This window comes from Castor canadensis, chromosome 6 (genome assembly GCF_047511655.1).
Source record: "Castor canadensis chromosome 6, mCasCan1.hap1v2, whole genome shotgun sequence".
In the NCBI taxonomy this organism is placed as follows: domain Eukaryota; kingdom Metazoa; phylum Chordata; class Mammalia; order Rodentia; family Castoridae; genus Castor; species Castor canadensis.
This window is the reverse complement of record NC_133391.1, coordinates 117,202,935-117,226,557: the sequence shown is the minus strand read 5'-3', so window position 1 is coordinate 117,226,557 and position 23,623 is coordinate 117,202,935. Positions and strand designations below refer to the sequence as shown.

General features: G+C 41.0%; 2 protein-coding genes across 6 annotated transcripts in view; one reads left to right on the top strand and one right to left on the bottom strand.

The window, feature by feature from the left end:
• Window positions 1-265: 265 nt before the first annotated feature.
• Hexb (hexosaminidase subunit beta) lies at window positions 266-22,737 on the top strand. The gene is made up of 14 exons (XM_020178995.2): window positions 266-635; window positions 4,470-4,615; window positions 8,052-8,117; window positions 9,995-10,041; window positions 10,299-10,409; window positions 13,673-13,774; window positions 16,178-16,307; window positions 17,899-18,079; window positions 18,737-18,823; window positions 19,987-20,059; window positions 20,603-20,777; window positions 21,913-22,003; window positions 22,168-22,272; window positions 22,555-22,737. Exons 1-14 carry the CDS (start codon window positions 382-384, stop codon window positions 22,613-22,615), a joined length of 1,629 nt encoding a protein of 542 aa, XP_020034584.1. The 5' UTR covers window positions 266-381; the 3' UTR covers window positions 22,616-22,737.
• The window catches only part of Gfm2 (GTP dependent ribosome recycling factor mitochondrial 2), a 48,994-nt gene continuing 45,965 nt past the window's right edge, over window positions 20,595-23,623 (bottom strand). For all 5 annotated transcript variants that reach the window (XM_074077286.1, XM_074077285.1, XM_074077287.1 and 2 more), the window contains one exon: window positions 20,595-23,231. In XM_074077286.1, coding sequence (XP_073933387.1) covers window positions 23,103-23,231 — 129 coding nt within the window. In that variant the 3' untranslated portion in view covers window positions 20,595-23,102. The remainder of the gene's footprint in view (window positions 23,232-23,623) is intronic.

Here is a 23,623-nt window from a genome sequence, read left to right as displayed (position 1 = left end):
ACCATCTGCCACCTAGGTCAGCCGGTGTTTGGGATGAGGAAGAAACACGTGATCCAGGGCGTGAGTTTCCCGCTTCCCCCAAGGCAGGCGTGCCCTGGTGTGACAAGCGGGCGGTGCCGGACGCGGTCATCCGAGGCCTGCGGTGCGGCTGGGCTCGGCGTCCCCGTCCCGGGAGCGTCGCAGCCCGCAGCGCAGCCTCGGGCGTGGCCTCGGCGGGGACCTGCGGCGATCTCGCACGGCTGGAGGCGGAGTCCGGGCGGGGCACGCGGTCATCTGACTCGGTGACTCGGCGGCGGCCGCGCTTCCCCGCTCCGAGCCGGGGTGCAGGTCCGGCCGGGAGGCTCGGACTCCACAGATCTCGCCGAGAGCCGCGGAGCAGCCATGGAGCCGCGCCCGCTGTCGCCGCGCTGGGATCGGGGGCTGGGGCTGCTGCTGGGGCTGCTGGCACTGGTGGCCCTGCTGGTGCAGGCCCCGCGCGCCTCGGCCGCCGTGACGCCAGCGCTGTGGCCCCTGCCACTCTCCGTGCGCATGTCCCCACGCCAGCTCCAGCTCGCCCCCGGGGACTTCCGCATCGGCCACGGCCCCAATTCCACCGCGGGCTCCTCCTGCTCCCTGCTGCAGGAGGCGTTTCGGCGGTGAGCGGCCCCACTGGGCGGGAAGGGGACCAGGGACTCGGGGGGTCGGTGAGGCGGGCCTCGCAGGGACGAGGTGCAGACCCTCACATCGCCCGTTTCACAGTCGGAGACCCCGGTTCCCAGCAGGGTGGTCGCCTGGCCAAGGTCACGGGTCTGGAAGGTGGCAGGGTGGGTGCTAACTCACACGGATTAAAATCCAAGGTTTTGACTTCCCCCTTTTGCCTCCCAAGGGACAACCTGGGACGCAGGCACCCTGGCTTGGGTACTTCTACCCAGTGGAACGTGTAGGCTTCTTGGTGTCAGTCGTCTCGGTTGTTCAGAAGGACAAACGAGATGGATGGAGGGAACACGAATTGGGGAGGGAAGCGGCCACCTCTTATTTTAAGGAAGTTCTGAGGGACGGTGATTGCATCTGGCAGGGCTTAGACAAGTTGACTGTCATTTACAGACCCATTTCACCCGCTGCTTGCTCTCCAAATGAATCTAACAACAGTCCAGGCGGCTGAGACCCCTAACTTGGAGCACTGTGATAGAAAGCTCTCTTCTAACTCAGTTCCATACAAAATCTTAAGTGGCGATCTGAGTGCTTTTATATGACCTGTACTTAGGCAATTAATTATCTGCTGTTCTTTTTGTTTCCTGGCAGACATGTGCTCTCTCTGGTGCTCTCTGACAGCCCTCTAAAAGCCTTTGAATTACTGAGCACCTCACATTTTCACAGTCCTCAGATCACGTGAATTGTGTCACTGGGAGGCAGCGCATGCAGAGCTAACTTGGATTGCATTTGGGGAGATACTGAATGTGCCACCTGCTGTCCCCTCACTGAGACCTGTGAGGTGGAACTGCCCTGAAGCATTGTAATTGGTACTAGTTGTGCTAACCCTCCCCCCCCCCTTTTTTTTTTTTGGTGGTTCTGGGGTCTGAACTCAGGGTCTCATGCTTGCTAGGCAAGCTCTCTACCACTTGAGCCACTCTGCCATCCCTTTTTTTGTGTTGGGTATTTTCCAAAATAGGGTCTCAACAATTATTTCTCCAGGGCTGGCTTCAAACCGAGATCCTCCTGTTCTCTGCCTCCTGAGTAGATAGGATTACAGGTGTGAGCCATGGGCACCCGGCTTGTACTGCTTCCTTTCACCCCCAATTCTGTCTCTGTGTCTGGTGAATGCAATTATAGCTAAATGTTGCCTGCAGGACACCAAGCAGCTGGTGGAAAAGTACACCACCAGCTTAATCCAGGTGGTTTGGTTTCTGTTGAAGAGGCCAGAGATGCTGATGGCAGAGATGGCTCATTCTGTGCCACCAAAAGCTTCATGCTTTCTTCTTTTTGTCCAGCCAACGGAATACGGTCACCCTGCTTTGGAGGCATGTTCTAATAGGCCTTTGGTATTGAACCTGGTAATAGGTTGTCTTGGGTGATATTCAGGATAGTATGGAAAGTTACTTGAAGGTGGTCTAATAAAAGGTCATGTCAAGGATTGGGAATATTTTAAACACCCTTACCATGTTTGCCTTGGGACTCAGATTGTAAAATTGCAGCAAAAAAGAATGGGTGACCTCGTTAATGAGTACAAAAGCAGGACTTCAATTAGCTGTGAGATGCTATAAAAACAAGGCCCGGCATTTCCAGATAAGTGCAGATAATTACCTGAAGAGTTTACCTAACTCGTGGCCTATGTGGGCCGTTGACAGTAATTGTACCTGGCATTGTTTGGAAGCAGGTTATAAAACATGGCTAAGACGCAAAGCATGCAGGTTGAGTGTTCTAGGAACTCAAGGCCAGTGGTTGTCTCAGAGCAAAAGCATGGTAGGGTTGGAAGGATGTGGAGATGCGAGGGTGCTCAGAAAACTCTCTGTGGTGGGGAGCACACATAGCTAGGCCCCAGGTTGTTCACAGTTCTGTGCCTCCATTTTGAAGAGCCTAGGCTGTGTCGTAAGCCCTGCTTTTTATGGAGCAGATGCTTTTTTGTTAGGTAGTTTGGCTGGCAGGTCTGTGGCTGCCTCCTTAGCTTCTCTGTCAGTTTACAGTGTACTAGGCACTCACTTATTGTCTTTTATCTATTTATTTTTATTCATTTTTGCAGTATTGGGGCTTGAACCCAGGGCCTTCACCTTAAGCCACTCCACCAGCCCTTTTTTGTGAAGGGTTTTTTCGAGATAGGGTCTTAGGAACTGTTTGCTTTGACTGGCTTCAAGCCCCGATCCTCCTGATCTCTGCTTCCTGAGTAGCTAGGATTACAGGCTAGAGCCACGGGCGTGCCTGGTTTATGCTTTTTAAATGAATGATCCTAAAGTTCCTGAAAGACTAGATTGTACCTAACTTAGACCTCAAAGCTGGCCAACAAGATTTAAGCCTCCCTCTCCCTTTTTTTAGTGCAGTGCTGGGGATCTAACCCAGGGGCTTGTATGTGCTAGACCAGTGTTCTATCACTGAGCTGCATCCCTGGCTTCTTTCATTTCCTTTAGTTTTTAAACATTTTTAATTGTGGGCAAAATATATACAACAATTTTTAAGTATATACCCTGGTGGCCCTAATTTTCTTTAAATCTGTCAAGGTTTCCCTGAAAAAGGTCCTCCGTACCTTCAACCATTTTGTTCCCTCACTGGTTCACTTCCATATACTTGTAAAGCTCATGGAATTTTCCTATTCCTCCTTACTTCTCTGGAAAAACACAAGATATGCTTATGCCTGAGTAGCATAGACAACCTCAGGCTTTTCAAAACCAATAAACTCTTTAGCAGTAATGCGGTTCGAACTCAGGGCCTTGAGCTGCTCAAATCAACACAGTATTTAAACTTTTGCTTTAAAGCCTATCTGATCTTTCTTTAGCATCTTTAAATTTTTATTTACCATTCTTTCTCTGCTATTTGGGTACTAACGAGGTCGGTTTTTTGGTTGCTGTTTGTTTTCCTTTGAGACAAAGTCTCATGATGTAGCTAAAGTTGGCCTGGAATTCACTGTGTAGCCCAGGTTGGGCTGCAGCTGTCAGTCCTCCTGCCTCACCCTCCCAAGTTCCGGGACTACAGGTGTGCACTACACCTCAATTGGAGGGTACATTTTAAAGGCTCTGGTGAGAATTCTGAGGGCTGGTCACCTTCTTTGGGGGAATGAAACAATTAGATTGCTTTTGTTGGAAGGTAACAAGAACCCTGATTGATTTTGCTTAAGTAGTAAGAAAACTTACCACATGCATTACAAGTCCAAAAATCAGGAAGAATTTAGGGCTAGTTGTTTAAATGACTAGTGTCACCAGGGAGCCATATCCCTTCCATCTCTACTCTGCATCTTTACTGCAGTAGTCACAGATCTGGGTGTCACATGTAGAGATGCAGTGTTTTCTCTGTGTGCTTCCCAATACATATACCTCATCATGGTCAGAACTGGTTTTCACACCCAAGGGTTTGATTGCTGGTTCTTTTTTTGTTCATTAGTTTGTTTGAGACAGGGTTTTACTGTGTAGCCCAGCCTGGTCTAGAACTCAAGATCCTCCTGCCTCAGTCTTCTAAGAACAGGAATTACAGATGTGTACCTCCACACCTGGCCCTGATTGCTAGTTCTTACCAGGGTCTTCATTTGAGTCACTTGGGAGTGTGGGGGGAGCTTTCCAATTCCCATGTGTGGATTCCATTTTCAGAAATTCTGACCTGAAGGTCTGGACATCAGGATTTTCAAAGGGATCCTGAGGCGATTCTAATGTACAGCTTGGGTGAGAATTTCTCATTGGATTCAGATTGGCAGATGGATTTGAAAGTCGACCACAACGTCCACTAGCAGATACATATTTAAAATTTGGCTAAAATCTGTTTAAACTTGTTTAAATTTATTTCTCTCACAGATATTATGGCTATATTTTTGGGTTCTACAAGTCACGTCATGGTCATTCTACATTTCAAGCTGGAAAACAGTTACAGCAACTTCTTGTCACAATTGCCCTTGAATCCCAGTGTGATTCTTTCCCCAATGTGTCTTCAGATGAGTCCTGTAAGTACCTGTTGTAAAAGTATTATACACAGTCACTGGGGAAAATTAGTAAGTACAGTAAATGTAGAAGAGGAAGAAATAAGTCAGTCCTAACCCCAGCACTCAGACAGAATTAGCCACTTATTTCAGGTAGTTTTGATTTTTTGTTTGTTTATTTGTTTGTTTGCAGCACAAAACATTTTAATGTTTTACATAGATCTAAACATATGTACATCGACATGAACACGGAGTAACTCTGGACATGTGGATTGCACACAAAAGTATTTCTTTTTTTGCATAATAATACATTCTACACATTGATTAATTTCACTAAATATTCCTTTGTGATGTAATTTTTAATAGCTTGATAATGTTCTGCCACTGTGTGGGAGAACTTCTTGGTTATTGTCTTATTTTTGGATACTAGGTAATTTCTTAACTTTTGTCTTTGAAGACAAATCTGTGTTTGTAGGCATGATCTCTCTAATTCTATGCAAAGGCAGTTCAGAGCTGGGTGGGCGGGATTGGGGTGAATAGAGCTGTTTCATTTGATTGACAATATAGTCAGTATGTAGCTCATGGGTTTTGTTGTTCCTTAAAACATTATTCTCTAGGGCTTTTCTCAAATTGATTGAAAGTAGTAAACAATGGACCATGCCAGTTCTTTTTCTTTCTTTTTTTTGATGCTGGAGAATGACCCCAGAGCTTCACACACACTAGCTAGGCAAGTGCTTTACCACTGAGTTGCATCCCTAGCTAAAGGCATGCTTTTTCTATGGGGTGTGCTGGCTGGGACCAGTGTGGAATTGTACAAAGAAGTGAAGAAGAACAATGTGAGGACAAGTGTAATATGAGATCAGGGCAAGAGGGAGCAGACTGGGGGAAATGGGTGTAAAACAGAAAGACTGCCACATATTTCGAGAAAAGTGAACCGTCTTGTCCTCAGTTAAGTACCAGTCTTCATCCTCCTGGTACAGATTTCTTAATAGATCCTTTTAAAAAATGGCTGTTTCTTTTTAGTTCTGTAACTGTTCTCAGGAGAGACATAGGATAATTTATTGGACATCAGCCATGTGATTTTGGAGCTATTCAGTACCCAGATGCTTCGTACAGCAATCTGAGATTAGATAGAATCTCAGATTCTTGGCCATTGTTTTGCCAAGGAAATTGTGCCGTCTACTGGTAACAGCAATACAGATATCATATTGCAAATTCTAAAAAATGGAATCATGGCGATTGCAGAACCATTTTATCTTCCTGTCAGTTTTGCAAACCCTCTCTTCTCCAAGACAAGCTTCTTGAGACAAGTGTGAAATTTTGGGGTTTCATGATTGTGAAATTTTCCTGTTTCAAGAGAAGGTAGTTTTAAGTCTTCATATCAGCTGATGTTGATAAAAGTTAATGGGTGTGTCTCAGAATAACAAGACATCAGAATGACCAGAATGTGAGAAAATGCAGGAGGGCAGAAGTGACAAATGTCAAAGCACTGTTAGGGGCTGGGTTGTGGGACTCAGTGGTAGAGAACTTGGTTAGCACATACCAGGCCCCTGAGTGCAATCATCAGTACTACAAAAGACTAACAAAACACTATCAAAAATAAAAACAGATACACCTTGAGAATCAGAAGGGAACAATTTTCCTCATGTAGAAAGCTAGTTACGTACATCAAAGATATTCCATGTGGCTTAGCTATTATAATGAATTGTAAACAAAACGGATGTCCACTGATAGAGGAATGGCTAAATATACGAAATCAATCTGTACTGCACAGCAGTTAAGAATAAAGAAGCAGTGTAATAAAACCAGACATAGTGCGCCGGTGGCTCACGCCTGTAATCCTAGCTATTCAGAAGACAGAGATCAGGAGGATAGTGGTTCAAAGTCAGCCTGGGGAAATAGTTTACAAGACCCTATCTTGAAAACACTCATCACAGAAAAGGGCTGGGTAGAGCTCCTGCCTAGCAAGCTTGAAGCCCTGAGTTAAAACCCCAGTGTCAAAAAAAAAAAAAGACCAGCCACAGAGGTCTTGCCAAGGTAAACCACTGACTTGGACAAAGGAAGCTATGTCGTGTAGGGAGGAAGCCACACGGGAACTCACACATAATGAGTGAAAATATAGCAATGCTATATTTTCTCATTACACAAATGTGTATGTAAATGTCCAGGAAGAGAACTAATTATTGTTTCCTTTGAGGAAGTTAGAGGGCCTGGATGGGCATCTCAAAGGGAATTTTACCCTTTTTTGTATATTTTTATAATTTCTGGAGAATATATTGATATGTTGTTTGCATATATGCACTCCAAACAAAAGTATTTACAGGGCAGAAGGGCACAGAAGGTTTAACTGAAAAGTCAAAAACACTACTTCTGCCCCTCATGAGGGAGATGATCGTTATTAACACTAATAATTTGATTTTGAAATAAATATTGAAATCCTGCAGCTATGTGTCTGTGTATTTAGAAAACCAAATCTTCTAATTGCTTTAAATGAGTTAGAATTCTTTTTAATTCCAGCCAGTCCTCAGGTATGGGAAAATAATCACACCAAGTACACCCAAATTGTATGGAGCTGTAGCTCTTTCTGGGAGACCTGAAAGTTACAATGTGACAGAAGTGTTTGTTAAACAGTGCCTGATGCAACTGTGAGCTGTAGGCAGGTGACTAGGAATTTGAGATGGATGAAGGAGACAAGACTACATTGTACTGCTAGTAGCAGTGCAGTTCTGAGGCTGGCATTTAGCTCACTCAGCACTGGAAGAGGCCTTTCCATCGGAAGACTGTCAGCTGAGAGTCATGTGATCGACACAGATCTTTCCCTTCCTGCAGCCACGTGTCATGGGGCAGTAGTCTGGGTGGTGGTGGTGGTGGCCAATGATCCAGCCCAGAGGGTGCAGTATTAAATCATTAACCTCCTGTGGCAAAGTCTGCATCTGCCATGCCTTAGCTTTTGGTCTCTGTCCCCTCCTGGGCCTTAGTGCGGTTGCTTCCTTTACCCACCCCCAGACTTCTCTACAAGACTAAACCACTTATGGGTAAACCTTGGGCAGCTGGAGCCCCGTTCTTGATGATGTGAATTTCTTACTGAGTGGGACAAAGCTGAATTAAGCTAAAGGGAGTAAAAGAACAAGTCTTAGGGCAGATTCCAGGTGATACTGGGGGAAGGTGGAAAGTGGAAAAAGCTTCAGGGAAAGAGTGGAGATAATTCTCTGTCCCCAAGGGGAGCAGCATAACTCTCTTGGAGGAAAAGATGACACCTGAGTGCCTGACTTGAACAGCTCAACTGCCTGGCAGGCAGAGTTCAGTGCTGGGCATGTGGCGTTTAAGGAATCCACAGGACAGCTAAGTGGAGGTATACCAGAGGAAAGAAAAGGAATGGTCCAGAAATACCGGTGATATGTGTAGAAAATATATTGTGTGTCATCAAGGAATTAACAAAAGTTCCCCCTCCCCCATACAGATACTCTACTTGTGCAAGAACCAGTGGCTTTGCTGAAGGCCAACAGAGTTTGGGGAGCATTACGAGGTACGTTCCATGCAGACTCACTGTCAGTTTCTATTGAGGCAATATTTTCACTTGGTGCTTTGAGAAACCAAGCACAGCAAAATGGCGCTGTTACCTTAGGCCCTTTACAGAATGCTTTATTTAGTTCCAGAGTGACTTCTGGGAAACACGCTACCCGATGCACAGGAGAAACCTCGTTTGACCTTTTCAAAAAAATGCTCCGACAATGCAGTACTTCATCCATGCTTTTGGGGCTGACTGCTGTAAATGGCCACAGTCATTCTGCTTAGAGATTTTGTTTCATCACTCATTTCTTGCTGCCTCTAGTAATAAGAATTTCTCTCCCCAGTTTAAAATTCCTGTGGATTTAGAGACATAACCAAGGTAATAGGAAAGAACAGTGTGGAAAGCAGATAGGGTACACAGTTGGTTAGAGACAGTGAAAAGCTTACAGCTTTTCCAGTGAATTTCAGAGTCTGAACCACAAAGTTTGGCACTGGGTCATGTACTTTTGTTGTTTAAAAGTTTCTTTTACCTCTTTTTCTAGATAGCTATTGCACTGACTTCCAAATAGAGTTTTTAACAAGGGAACTTAAAAAAATATGAGGTAACCAACTACAGTTATAGTAATTAAAAATATAAAAGATTTTTTGTTTGATTCAGGTTGTTACCTAAAATAATCATTGTTTGCCAAGCACAGGTGGCTTATGCCTGAAATCCTAGCTACTCAGGAGGCAGAGAGCAGGAGGATCACAGTTCAAAGCCAGGCTAGGCAAAAAGTTCTCGAGACACTATTTCTAAAAAACCCTTCACAAAAAAGGGCTGGTGGAGGGCTCAAGATGTAGGGCCTGAGTTCAAGCCCCAGTACCACAATAAATAAATAAATAAATAAATAAAATAATTGTTGTATGTTCTTATGGCCATGGATGGTATAGCTATAATTCAAAATAGAATGTGAAATTATCTATAGATATTTGCTATAAATCTGACTATAATCATTATCATTAGGATCATTTATATATAATGTTGTAAGGTTTTATTTCTGATCTGCCTATCTTTTTGGGGTCTGTTGGGGGAATAGATTCATATTGTTCATCCTGATCCATACCCAAATGAACTTCAGAGAGTATGCAGTGACTAGATTCTAGTCTAAGAAGTCTTTGTTTTCTTTGCTATCAGACTTTCAAAGCAGTGTATTCTAATTGAGTTTATTGTTATTTAACAGAAAATTTCTATTCTTCTCAGCATAAACATGTGTTGGGGGAAGGTGGGAAGAGAGGAAGGCATAACAAAAAGGGGTACGAACTATTCTTAGGTTAAAATTCTCCCTGGCTATTATTGTGATTAGCTAGAATGATGAATCTTGATAAAGTCAAGAGGAATTAGTCTGTAACCCAGTGTTGTAAGGAACAACCTACTTGAGTAAAATATGTTCAGGAGATAGTCTTTGCAGCTGTAAGTAAAACACTGTAAGTTGTAAATTGGGCCTTAATTTATAGTTTCATGGTAGTTTTTTAAAACACGTTCCCCCTCAGTTAGCTTTAGGTACCTTACAAATTAACTGTACTACTTGATCATAAAAATTCTCAAAATGCTATCCATGTATTAAGGAATTGGTGTTTTGTTAAGTCATTTGTTTTGTGTGTAACATGCAAACGAAACACGGTGGGTACAGCGAAGTAAAGCATACTTGTTAACTGAATAGAAAAGGCAATGGGAATTTAAAAGGTCAGCTTCAATTTTAGAAAATATGTTAGTGAATGCTGGTATTACACTGTATTTTACAGCACCATATTTAATGTTGTTTACCATATCTGGTTATGAGTCTGAATAGTATAATTTTATTGTCTCAATTTATTGTCTTATAAATTAATACAATAAATTTTTACTTTCCTTAGGTTTAGAGACCTTTAGCCAGTTAGTTTATCAAGATTCCTTTGGGGCTGTAAGTATGATTATTATGTTATTAAAAGTTGTCAAATAGACACATTACTATTAGAAAAAGTGTAATCTATTTGGCTACTGTTCCCTGAAAGTTTCTTTTCTCCAAATATGTATCTTAGCTGGTAAACTGTAAGTTTCATGCTTTTTTATTGTTCTAAATTAATCTTGTCCAATCTTGTAGAGATAGTTGTAGTCTTCATCGAGCTCAAGTCAAGAGGACATTCTAAAACTAAATCAAAATTTTATTTTGTCTCCTAGTTCACCATCAATGAATCCAGCATTACTGATTCTCCACGGTTTCCTCACAGAGGAATTTTAATCGATACTGCCAGGCACTACCTGCCTATTAAGACTATTCTTAAAACTCTGGTAGGTAATCCATCTCTTTCTTCTAACCTATTGTCCATTTTGAAGCTGTGTCCCTTTTGTGGGGTTGCTCTACAGGATTACTTGTGCTGCCGTGCAGGTTAAAGCAAGAAGATTTGTGTTTCTTGTCCTAAGTCTAAGCTCTGGGCTTGCTTCCTTCCTTCCTAGGGAAGTGTGTTTCCTCAGCTGTGAAATGAAGGCTCTCCTTAGGGAGAGCTCCCCTTTTCACTGGGAGGATCACAGACACATGTAGGTAGCCAAGACTGTTAAGAGAAAGACAAGTATTTCTCACTATATAGCCCAGGCTGGCCTAAAACTTGATATCCTCCTGCCTCAGTCTTCCATGTGCTAGGCTTACAGGTGTGGCTCACCATGCCTGGCAAGAAAGATGTTTTAATACTGTCATTGACCCTCTATGTGTACTCTTTTATTTCTCAAATTGAGTGTGTAGACTTCTGGTTTAGAATATATGACCACCATACTCTCAGCTAGTGTCCTTTAATTTTTTCACCTACACTTTTTTAAAAAGTGGCATAGCATAGAACGAGGTCTGGGGGCTGACTGCTTTATACCTGGGTGAATGTTCTAAAAGAATATGGTACCTCAGGGGCTGGGGGGAGTTAGGAAGAAAGTTGATAATACTTGTTTTCTTCTAAAGACTTACCAGTTCATCCCCATCACCTGCCAGCTGGCTATACAGCATTCCCCTTCTCCAGCCGCTGTTCATCCACTGCTTTTAGTAGCCATAGCTGCTTCTTGCCTTGCTCAGTTATTGCCAAGATGGCTGCCAAGTGGTGATTTTTCTTCTCCTAGTTTCATCAGTTCTTCTGTCATTTATTAGTTGGGATTTTACGGTAAGGTAGAGCATTCCTTTCTTTTTTCATGTAGGTCCTTATCATTTTCATCAATATGGATCACTGTTTTATTCAGGTTATAATCTGTTGCCATTCCTTTTTAATAGTCAAATTGTCCAGCTTTGGCCAGTGGGAGTCCTTCACATTGGCTCCTACACCCGTTGTCCCCTAAATCTCTGAGTACTTTCTTTTTAGCACCGTATGTCCCAGGCTTATTTTTCCACCCCAGTCAGTGTTCAGTCAGAATATCATTTGAGGGTGAATGATATTCCGAAACCCAGACTTAGACTGTACATGTGCTCACTGCTGAGGAACTCACTCCTGCCAGGCCTCTCTAGACAGCTAGAAAATATGCGTATGTGTGTATGCACACTACGTTTTTATGAACACACACATGCATCTTTCTCTGCTTTTCTGTCTATATCAAGGGTTGGAAACCATAACTCAGGGATCAGATCCATTAACCATTGAGAGTCAGGAAAAACAAAATATGTCTCTTCCTCTACTGTCATACCATAGTCAACATGAAAGACTTCTCTTAGCTCTAAAATACGTGAGTATTTCCCCCACCAGCAAGCAAGCAGTTCTGCAGCAGGCACCAGCTGGGTGTCCTCTGATCCAATTCATTTCTGACACTGTCTGCTTGGAGATAGGCTCAGATCCCACAGGTTGAAGGCTCAGCCCCCCAAGACTGCCCTCTCCCCCAACTTTAGATGGCCGTCCTAAGTCCACCTTTGCTCATGACTGGTCCACTTACAAGTCAGGGTTCCCGTAACTCCGTCCTCAGGTTCCACTAAAGCTTTTGTGGCTGACAGAACTCAGAGAAACACATTTGCCAGCTTTTTTAAAGGCTATAATGAAGAGGTGCATAGGACGAGGAATGGGAGAAGGGGCATGGAGTTTCTGTGCCCTCTCTGGGCTTGCCACCCTCTGGGAACCTCCTTTGGTACAGCTACATGGAAGCTCTCTGAGCCCTGTGCTTTGGGGGTTTTCTGGAGACCTCATTGCACAGGCATGATTGAGCCATGCACAGCCATGTCAAAATGTGGTCTGCTAAGAGACTGACTGAGTGGGGTAGTCCAGCAAGGCCTGTCAGCTTCAGCATTCTTCTTGGCCTATCTGTGTAGCATTCCTCCCTCTAGGGTATAGGGCAGGATCCCTCTGGAATGAGGAAGGTCTTATAACCTACTATTCAACAAGGGTAGGTCAGAGAATTTCTTTAAGGTCAGTACTAGGACAGAAAGACAGGGGAAGATTAGTCTTTATGACCAGCCTTGAGGAAAAGAAGTTCTAGTTTCTATAGCCTGCCTTGGAGAGGGAGTTAAGAACCAGGAACCATGCTTACAACCTCAAAAATATATCCTCATACCACAGGCATCTATCTTTCAAAAAGAATTTTATTGGAATATAGCCACATCTGTTTACATACTGTCTTAGTCTATAGCTGCAGAGTGGAGTAGTGGTAACAGCTCAAAAGCTGAAGAATTTACTATCTGACTCTTAAAGTTTGCCAAATTCTGGTCTATATTAAAAACTGAGTTTGTTCTAATATAGTCAGGTCTGATCATTACCTCATATTCTATGACCTTGAATACATTTAGTGATTGGCACAGTCCCCTGGTACGTAAGCACTTTCCCAATCGCATCAGTCAAAGTCCCTTCATTCCTGATGAAGGTGGAAAGGAGGCTTTAAGTTTTAATGATGTGGATAAGGTAAATCTACCCTCTCTTATTTTTTTATCCTTTTCAAATGGTCTGTTTATGTTTTATGTAAATATTGTTTATTCCTCCGGAGTACACATTAAATCAGTATGTCAGCATGCCCAGAGACTTCTCTGGGGATTTGGATGGGTAGTATATTGAATTTGTAAAGAATTTCTTTTATTTTTCAGGGTTTTTAGAACTGTAGGAATTATAATTCTTGATGTTTAAATGAATGCCTCATTTTTCCTCTGCTCCATTCTCAAACAGTAGTAGCTAAGAACAGTTTCCCATTCCTGGCACATTCCTCTCTCTCTCTCTCTCTCTCTCTTTCGCTCTTTTTTTTTTTTTTGGTGGCACTGGGGTTTGAACTCAGGGCCTCACACTTGCTAAGCAGTGGTTCTTACCTCTTGGGCCAGTCCGCCAGCCCTGCACACTCCTAAATTCTAGGGAATTCCCAAGTTTGCTCTCCTCCCATGGAGCAGTTACAGCTTCCTGTCTAGAATAAATGTGGCCTGTGTAGACTTTTTGAATAGAGACTTGCCACGTAAACTATGTATGAAGAATTTAGACTTTTTCTGTATTCTTTCTTTGCTGTAAAAGAAATTTTACCAGGAAGCAGGCTTATTGAAAGCAGTCCCACACAGTGAGATGTGTTACGGATTGTGTGTTATTTTTCTGGCATATAATGAGTAACATGCTTGCCTGCAGGACGCCATGGCTTTCAACAAGTTTAATGTTCTCCACTGGCACATCGTTGATGACCAATCTTTCCCTTTCGAGAGCGTCACTTTCCCTCAGTTAAGCAACAAAGTGAGTAATTCACGTTATTGTAGTCTGTACACAAAACCTTTGGTATAGCTTCATTACAAGTTTATCACTGAAATGTTTTTCCTTATAAATACAATCAAGGTGTAAAAGTTGGATATTTGTGGTTTAAAACTTTTTTTTAGGTTATAGCCTAGCACCTTAGATCCATAAATTTCTTGTTATTGTTATATTATAAATGTTACTATAATTATTGTCATACATGTTATTGTAAATGTGAATAATCTGTAGGAGCAATATAAATTCAATTTTTAACACTTCACGTAGAAGACCTGAATAACTCATGAATAACATAGTTAAAGTATTCATCAGGAAGTCCAAACAGTATATTTGTTGGAAATGTGTAAGTGACTGTTTCACACGAAGTGGGGCATTTTAGAGATGAATGTTTTCTGAGGAAACATGGGTAGTCTCTGTTGGACGTGCTCACATGGACTGTTCTAGATCAATAGCACTCAGGAGATCCTCAGAGCTACCTAGTTTAATTCTTCTATAATCCACAGCAAGCAGCTGACAGCCAGAGAAGTTATGTCAAGTTGTAGGTAGGAGGGGGCAGTCAGGGCTCTGTCCTCTAGACACAATTCTAAAACTTTCTCTAATGGTATGATGTGGTATCAGTAAGCACTTGTGTTACTGTTTTAGCTTAATTTTGTTTTTCCACTTATCATGGATAGTTTCAAACACCACAGAAAGGAATTAATCCCATGTTTCATCGCTCAGCTCCAGTAATCCATACACGGCCAACTTGTGTCACTTGTGTTCCTGTAGACTCCACAACCCCAAACTGTGTTGTTTTGAATCAAATTTCAAATATCGTATCTTGTATGACATTGATGGTATATATCATATCTCATTTGTAAAAAGGCCTTATTTTTAAAGAAACGTAACCATAATACATTATTTCAGCTGAAAAATTAACAATAATTTAGATAGCCAATTAGCATTCATTTTCCTTCAAGTGCCTTTTCCTTGGTTTTACAAAAACATTTTCTTGAGGGGTGGATGTGATCAAAGTACATTACATGCATATATGGAAATGTCATGGTGAAACCCCTTACTATGTACAATTTAATATATACCAATAAAGTAGGAAAACCAAAACAAAAACTTTTTTTTTTGTGGTGCTGGGGTTTGAACTCAGGACCTCATGTTTGCTAGGCAGGTGCTCTACCACTTGAGCTACTCTGCCAGCTCCCAAAACAGAAGCATTTTATTTGCATTGGGACTCAAATAAGGCCCCCACACGGTGACCAGTTAATGTCTGCTGAGTCTCTTCTAATCTACAGGTGCTGCCTCCACCTCTTTTTTTTCTTGTCAGTTACTATTGTTGAAGAAACTGAGTCTCGGGTCCTATGTCGTCCCCACAGTCTGGGTTTTGCTGAGTGCATACTGGTGACAATTATCACGTCCTCAGTACACACTTTAAACTGCTAGTTACATCTAGACTTGACTAGATACAAAGCTGATTTGGGGGGCTGGAGGTCAAAACACCTTTTGAGGGGTTCAGCATTGATAGCCTACACTTAGAGAAAGCTGCTAACAATTCCCTTTTGGGGGGCCATTCTGGAGTTTGAACTTGGGGCCCTGTGCTTCCTAGGCAGGCACTGTACTTTTAAGACACACCTCCCACCCAGGAATACCTTTTAGCAGACCTTTATCCTTAGTTACAACCAATACTGATTTCTGATTTGCTAAGCAACACAGAAGGGATGACTGAAGCAATCTTTCAGAATAATCAGGTCACTTATACAGCAGATCTATGGGGGAATTAAAAAAGCTTATAGTAAAGTGACTTTGAAAACCAAAAAGTACACTGCAATAATGAGTGAGTTTTGATTATAAAATTGAGAAAGGCAATGCTTTTAGAGGTTTCACTTTGGAGACAAACATTTTGCTCTTGTTGTGTTTCCATGAAGTTGGAATAACACAATAGTAGACATTCTTAAAATGGGGCACTGATGGAACTCCGATATTATCAGCAAATCTGATAACACTAATTTGAAGTGTTCCAAGAATTTATTTATAATATTATTTGGCAAAAGCTCCCAAATGGGTGTCATTCTTTTTTTTTCTTTTTTGGCAGTACTGAGGTTTGAACTTAGGGCCTCATGCTTGCTAGGCAGGCACTCTACCACTTAGCCATACCTCCAGCCCTGGTATCATTCTTTAAGTATGTGTGATTTATCAGAAATTTGCTTTCTGTTTTGTGGGAATTTCCTACCCCTAAAACTACAATACTACATTATTTTAGAATGAATCATCATCCAGTATCACATGTAATGCCTTACAATAGGAGAAAACCAACTGTCACATGTCAAAGTGCAAAAAGAATTGTTAACAATTTCCAGGACCAAATCCACTTTGTTCATTTTAACTTGACTATTACAGGGAAGCTATTCTTTGTCCCATGTTTATACACCAAATGATGTCCGTACGGTGCTTGAGTATGCCCGACTATGGGGGATTCGAGTCATACCAGAATTTGATAGTCCTGGACATACACTGTCTTGGGGAAAAGGTAAGGAGTTTTAGTTTTATAAATTGCAAAAAGTGAATGCTGTGGTCCCAACTGTAAACAAGTCACTTGTCTAGATACTGCCGGAAAGCCAGGGGAAAAAGAAAACATAAAAAAATGACTACAGGTGGAACATGGTAACTGAATTTAGAAAGTTTCATGGATAACATTTAACATGCTTTTGAGAGATCAAAGAGTGTTTCTGGTAGAGGGAATAGCATGAGGAAAGGCATTCAAAGAGTGAGATGTTCAAGTATTTAGTGGGAATAGAGTGTAGCAAACAGTAGAAAGCACTGTATCCCATTGATTAAGGCTTGGGGCCCTGGTGCCAGGCTGCTTGCTGTTTAGAAACGAAATGATGAGCAAGTTATATAACATTTCGTTTTGTTTTCCCCATCTGTAAAATAGGGATATTAATAGTAGCTACCATATAATTTTTTTGAGGATTAAATAAATGGAAATAACACATATAGCAAAGTATATAGCATTTCTAATTGTGTAACACATACTGTTATCATGGTAGACATGGGGAAGAATAGTGGGAGGAAATTTGAAAGGAGTATATTATCAAAGGCCTCAGAGTGAAGAATGTGGGCTTTATCAGCACACCCTGGAAACCAGGGCAAATTTCTTATTAGAGAAGTGATAGGATGGGACTCACATTTTGGGAAAAACCTTTGTGAAAGTGACAGATTAGAAGGGGAAAGAGATTGAAGTCCTAGATCAGGAGGCAATAATGGGAATAAAAATAAAGGACAGAACTAAGAGATATTCTGAAAATACAATTCACAGAATTTGGCAACTGAATGATACCAGGAGAAGGAATGAGTTATAGAGGTTGGTAGAGCCTTTACTAGAATGTGGCAGGCAGAAGCTAGAGAAGTGAGCTTAGGGAATGGGAAATTTGATTTTTGACAGATCATATTTGAAGTACAGCTAAGAATTCTAGTTGAATTGAAAATATGGATTGAAGCTCAAGGAAAAGGGTTGGGGCAAGCTGGAGATTTGGGGATCATTGATATTTGAAGTTGATAAAAATCTGAGGTTGAATGAAAAGGGAGACAGAGGCATTAGGATTCAGGAAGCAATGCTTCCTCATCTTACTTGAAAGAAACCTCGATAGTAACTCTCTATAAACATGCTTATCTTTCTGTATGATTTTTTAAAGCTTCAACAAAATGAAATTTGTTGGTCTGGACTTACAATGGCTCCCCTTAAGAGTTTTTGACATATGATCATGTCAAAATGATAGATATTCAATAGAAACCACACTGAATTTTGATCTTTTCCCATCTAGTGATAAGTGGTAATGATACCCATCCACTAGAAATGTACTTAATGGGCCCCAGTCCCATGTGATCACAAGAATAAACAGCCCATACTCTCTAGTGTGCTGTATTGCTGAGTTATGATATTTAATATGTTAGGTGTGTTAACTGCATTTTTGACTTAATGATATTTTCAATTTATATGGGGTCTATTGGGATATACCATCACCTTAGGTGGAGGAGTATTTGTAGCATGATGACATGCAAAGACAGGTTTTTGTGACCAATACCCTTTCCTAAAACGAACCTTTTGTGTTTTCTTCTAGGTCAGGAAAACCTCCTGACTCCGTGTTTCGAAAGCAGAAATCAGGAACAAGCTGTTGGGCCTATAAACCCCATTCTAAATACAACTTATATGTTCCTTAGTGCATTTTTCAAAGAAATTAGTACTGTGTTTCCAGATCAGTTCATTCATTTGGGAGGAGATGAAGTGGAATTTATATGTTGGTATGATGACGCTAAAACCCCTAATTGTTAAAACTGTTGCACTGGAAGTATAGGTTGGAGGGGCTCCATGTGAAAAGGGGCTTGGGGTAACATCTCTGTCTGTAAAGGGTGTAAACTGGGCAACACAACTCCTGAGGCAGTTGATTTTTGGAGAACATACATTTGGGTGGTGTGACAAAAGCTCAGGAAGTAGAATCAAGATGTAGAAGAAAATGGAGATTTAAAAAAAGACTATAGCCCGGCATAGAAGTGCATGCCTACAATCCAAGCACGTAGGTGGCTGGGGCAGGAGGATTCCAAGTTTAAGGTCAGCCTGGGCTGCATAGTGAGATGCTGTCTTTAAAAAGACTATAATGAACAAGAACACCAGAGGGCAATAATTAAATGACGAAGATTTTTCAAATAAGAATCCTTAGATTTTACAAACAACCTTAGATGAGGGGATGTGGAAAGCCTTTTTTTTTTAATGGAAAAACAGCTTCTGAAAAAGATGCTTTGCAATGGAAAAAAAACTCATAAGATTTTAGGCTTCTTTTATACTCTATAGGTATCAATAGTTTTAAGTCTGCACAACTGATGTTAGGGATATGTGCTATTTCAACAATAAACTGGGCATATCAAACTGTTCATGAAATTTTAATTGCTGTTTTGTTTAAGGGCATCAAATAAAAAAATCCAAGATTTCATGAAGACAAAAGGCTTTGGCCAAGATTTTACAAAACTAGAAGCTTTCTATATTCAAAAGTAAGTTGTTCAAAAGCCTACTTATCAATACTTTTTTTCACAAAAGTTAAAGCTATTATTTACTACTGTGCTTTTCCATTTTTCCCTCCACTTATTTCCAAAGTGTAGATGTGAAAAGCTTTCTTTAAAACATGTTCACGATGTTAGTGATCTGGTGACTCAGTGTTTTGCAGTAACTGTTGAAATACAGGAATGAAGTCATGTATTGTTAGAACTCAGAGTCCTGGCTTCCCTGTCATCTTCACTACCATCCAGTCACTGGAATTCATTCCCTTTTGTCAACTCCTGAACCATCTCTTTTGGTCCCTACCTGGACTATGTGATACAGTAGCCACAGCCACGCCGTTGTTTATATTAAGTAAAATTAAAGAATGATAAAAAGTCAGCTCCTCAGTTGCATCACACATTTAAAGTGCTCTGTAGTGATGAGGCTGGTGGCTGCCATATTAGAAACCAATGAGCATTGCCATCATGGTAGAAAGCTCTACTGGATTGTGCTGCTCTAGACTAGGGACCAGCAAAATTTTCTGTAACGCGCCTGAGCTTTAGGTTTCCTGGGCCACATGTAGTTGCACATCCTTATTTTATTTACACAGTGTTTTACAGACATTAAAACCATTCTTACCTATGAGTCATACAAAAAGAGGCTGAGGCTGTTTGCCAGCCCCTGCTCTATACCATTCACTTGACAAGCCCACAGTCCAGTCTGTTCCTATTCAGGTTTTGTGTGAATTATTATCACTTATCCTGCACAGCACTTAGTGTTGTCTAAATGTCCTGTAAATATCTGTGGACTGTTGACCAATAGTTAAATGTTATTTAGGTGACATGACAGACTAGATGATGGTTTCCTTTATTCTGAGATGCCCATAGAATTATCAGAGTGCTGTTTGTACAGCTTCCTATGATTTGCCTACCAAGTCAATTTGAGGTCACTTCTTCTTGCCTTCAAGACATGCTTAGCTCATGCATTCAAGCAACGATTAATCCCCTCTACTATTTTAGGTTCTGTGCCGTGAACTAAAAAGAAAGAACTACTTGGGTCACTGCCCAACTTTAGCTGGTTCTGCCATGCAGCTGTGTTACACCTCTCAATGGTGCAAATGTAAACACATTGATAAGCCTGTGATATGAAATAACTTTTTAATTTTTTTCAATGCTAGGCTTTTGGACATTATTACAGCCCTAAATAAGGGATCCATCGTCTGGCAAGAGGTTTTTGAAAATAAAGTGCAGGTAAGAATTATGAAGACAAACTGCATCTGATTCTGATGAGTGACTTGATACTTCCTCCTTCTCAAGCCTTCCTCCCCTACCATATCATTAGTTACAAGCTGAAGTATTTTGAATTAAGTTTCTTCTTTATACAGAGAGCAGAACAGATAAAAATAAACAAGTCTTTGTTGCTATTAAGGTAATTTTACATAGCAATAAAGTTGTCAGCGAACACTTAAAAAATATTTTCTCTCTGACACAGTCAACATTCTCTATTTTCCATGGGGCAATGGATTTGCAAGTCCAGCTACTAGTATTATGTTTCCAGAGGGGCTGGTGATAGCCTCATGGTTCCAAAGTAAGTAAAACATTAGTGTGACAAAAATGTGCAAATCTTTGCCTTAGTTCATGGCACCTACGATTGATAAAACTTGAATAGCAATGAAAAAATACAGTGAACAGCAGATGGCACTCTTAGGGAAAGGGGGGAAGAAGAAAAGGAACAATTCATCAATTGTATGTGCTCGATCTAATAATATGTATTGCAATCTGTGACTTTAACAGCTTCGACCAGGCACAATAGTTGAAGTGTGGCAAAGCACTAATTATCCTGGGAAATTAAGTGATGTCACAGCGGCTGGCTTCCCTGTAATTCTGTCTGCTCCTTGGTACTTAGACTTGATTAGTTACGGGCAAGATTGGAAACATTACTATGAAGTGGAACCTCTTAATTTTCATGGTAAGTAAAGCAACAATCATGACCTTGGCTTGTTAGTTTCTTTCCTTAAACTTCCACTCAGGAAATCAAACCCAGATATCACTACTACTGTTCTCCCTTTTATATGGGTTCTTGGTTTTGTTTTTTGTTTGTTTGATATAGTCTTAAACTCTGAAAGAGACCATGTACTCATCTAAATAAAAAGAAATTCAAAAGTAGATCTCCTTAGATTTTACCTCCATTTCCCCGATTCGTTCTCTACATTTGAAAGAGAGTTGACTACATTAACCTTGCAGGATACCTAAGCAAAGTTCCAGTTTAGTTCTGTGGGTTTCAGGATGTCTGGGGGTAGGCATCCTTGGATGGACAGCTGTGGAAGGGAATGTCTGAGCAGTGCACTTCAGGCTCTCAGATCCCCTTCATTGACAGTTCTGCTACATCTGGAACTGATATTATCAGTCTTTAGTATAAAATTTCCTTTGGAAAAGGATTTTGCTATTAAAAATTTGAAAACTGCAGCTCTACTGAGAACTGATATGACTTTCTCATATGAATGCTTTTTAACATTCTATGAGGATCAAAAAACCATGGTTACTATAAAAATAGTTACGTTCTCAGGTTTGTTTTTAAATAGAAATTGAAGGAGATATAGTGGTTATAGCCCCTTAAAATGTAGCTAGTTGCCAGGCACCAGTGGCTCACACCTGTAATCCTAGCTACTTGGGAGGCTGAGATTGGGAGGGCTGCAGTTCAAGGCCAGCCCTGGCAAATAGTTTGAGAGACCCCCCCCCCATCTCCAAAATAACCAGTGCAAAATGGACTGGAGGTGTGGCTCAAGTGGTAAAGCTCCTGCTTTGCAAACATGAAGCCCTTAGTTCAAACCCCAGTTCTCGCCTCCCCCCAACACACAAAATGTAGCTCGTTATTCCAACTTGTATTTCCTGGTGTACTATTAATAGGCATGGGGTGGAGGAGGGGTTGGATTCTGATCTCCAAGTAAGTTTGCATAAAACTATGAAGAAGTATCTTTAGTACTGGCCCACCACATTGTGCTGATAAGCACTGTGAACCATGGGTTTAAAGGGGAAATTGGTTTTGCCTGTGTATATAATCTTTACGCTGCTTAACTTATACCCATTCAATGATTTTAATGTAGGTTCTGAGAAGCAGAAACAGCTCATTATTGGTGGAGAAGCTTGTCTATGGGGAGAATATGTGGATGCAACTAATCTTAGTCCAAGATTATGGTAAGAACTGAAGTGATAACATTGGAGTTTAGAATAAAGTGTTGGCTTTCCTTCCACATCTAAGTAGGAAAGCACTAAGAATTTCCCCAGCCACATAGCTTGGATTTTTTTAAAAGAAAACATGAATTCAAACTGCTTTGGAGGACATATGGTTTAAATTTTAGGCCTCGGGCAAGTGCTGTTGGCGAGAGACTCTGGAGTCCCAAAAATGTGGTAGACATCGATGATGCCTACAAGAGATTAACAAGGCACCGCTGCAGAATGGTCAGGTAGGAGAAATACTTATTTTTTGAGCTAGGATGCTCTTAAGTTCATTTTTAGTGTTAAGTAACTTCTTGGATTTTTTTTTGCTATGTCACCTAAGAAATGGTGATTTAATTGATGTAACTTGGAGATATTCATGAGTGTCTTATAGGTATATAAAAGTTTAATGTAACTTGTAACTGCCTTCTTAGAAGGCTTGGCAGCCTAAATTAGCATTAATAGATCACAATTGTTAAAGTGATTCAAGATGAAGCTTGAACATCTTTATTCATGTTATCTGTCTACAGACGTGGAATTTCTGCACAACCTCTCTTTACTGGGTATTGCAGCCACGAGAACAAAATGTAAAAATGAAACAAAACAAGAAGGGAAAGACCACAGCAATCTGAACTGAAATCACTTTCATTTTGAAATCATGTAAATTAAAATTTGTTAGACTTCTTTTTGAATAAAGTATTTTTATTGATTGACTCTCTTATTTTATATTACATACAGAAGACCAGCATCTTTATTGTGAGATAAGTGTAAAAAAACAAAAGCACACCCCTCTGTACCACTCAAAATATTCCATAGGGCTGAATTTAACTATTCACAGTAAAACTTCATAGGGGCAACATGGTTCAGGTGCATTTACTGGAAACAAAGCACATTTCTTATTATTTAATAGAATGGGCAGCTCCAGTACCATTATCAGTTTTCAAGTTACATCTTTCATCTAATTCTTTGAGTGTACTGAAACAGTAATTTTTTTTCAATAGATAAAACATTTCTTACTGAAAATGAAGTAGGGAGGTATATGCTCCTGAACTTTTTCCATTCCAAGGACCTAAAGCACTCAGGTCGAGCCACGTCTCTGGATAAGCAGTGTGCTCTGGTCTTGAGGACTCATGGCTTGATAAGAAGATAACTCTAAGGCGAAAGTAGCTGAGCCTGATGTTAGTGTCCGAAGCACAGTTGAATAACCCTAATTTAAACAATTTAAGTTTGTTATTGCATCAGCTTTATGCCTAAAGTTTCTCATCCTTCTGATTATCTCTGTACTATTATCAGAGAAAGGTGGTGTGGCATTAATGATGAGGCTTAGCCATATCACTTCCTTCAGACAGATCATTTAATTGCCTTTTCAGGAAATATTATGGGAAACAGGAACACCTAGCCTAGTATAGGAAAGCTACAGATGCATTCTGTGATGCTACACTTGGTAAGATGACTCCACTCTCCTACTATTCATCTGGTACCTACCAGAAAGAGATAAATGGTCAGACTAATGCCACATTCTGGTGTGGCCACAAACTTTTGTGATTGTTGGTCTGAAAATAACCCTCTGAAGTGCTGTAATCCCTGGATACCCCCACA

Coding starts and splice junctions, on each gene's coding strand:
- Hexb (XM_020178995.2), top strand. CDS start 382: ATGGAGCCGCGCCCGCTGTCGCCGCGCTGGGATCGGGGGCTGGGGCTG. Junction 4,616..8,051: donor TGTGTCTTCAGATGAGTCCT/GTAAGTACCTGT, acceptor TCCCCCATACAG/ATACTCTACTTGTGCAAGAA. Junction 16,308..17,898: donor TACACTGTCTTGGGGAAAAG/GTAAGGAGTTTT, acceptor GTTTTCTTCTAG/GTCAGGAAAACCTCCTGACT.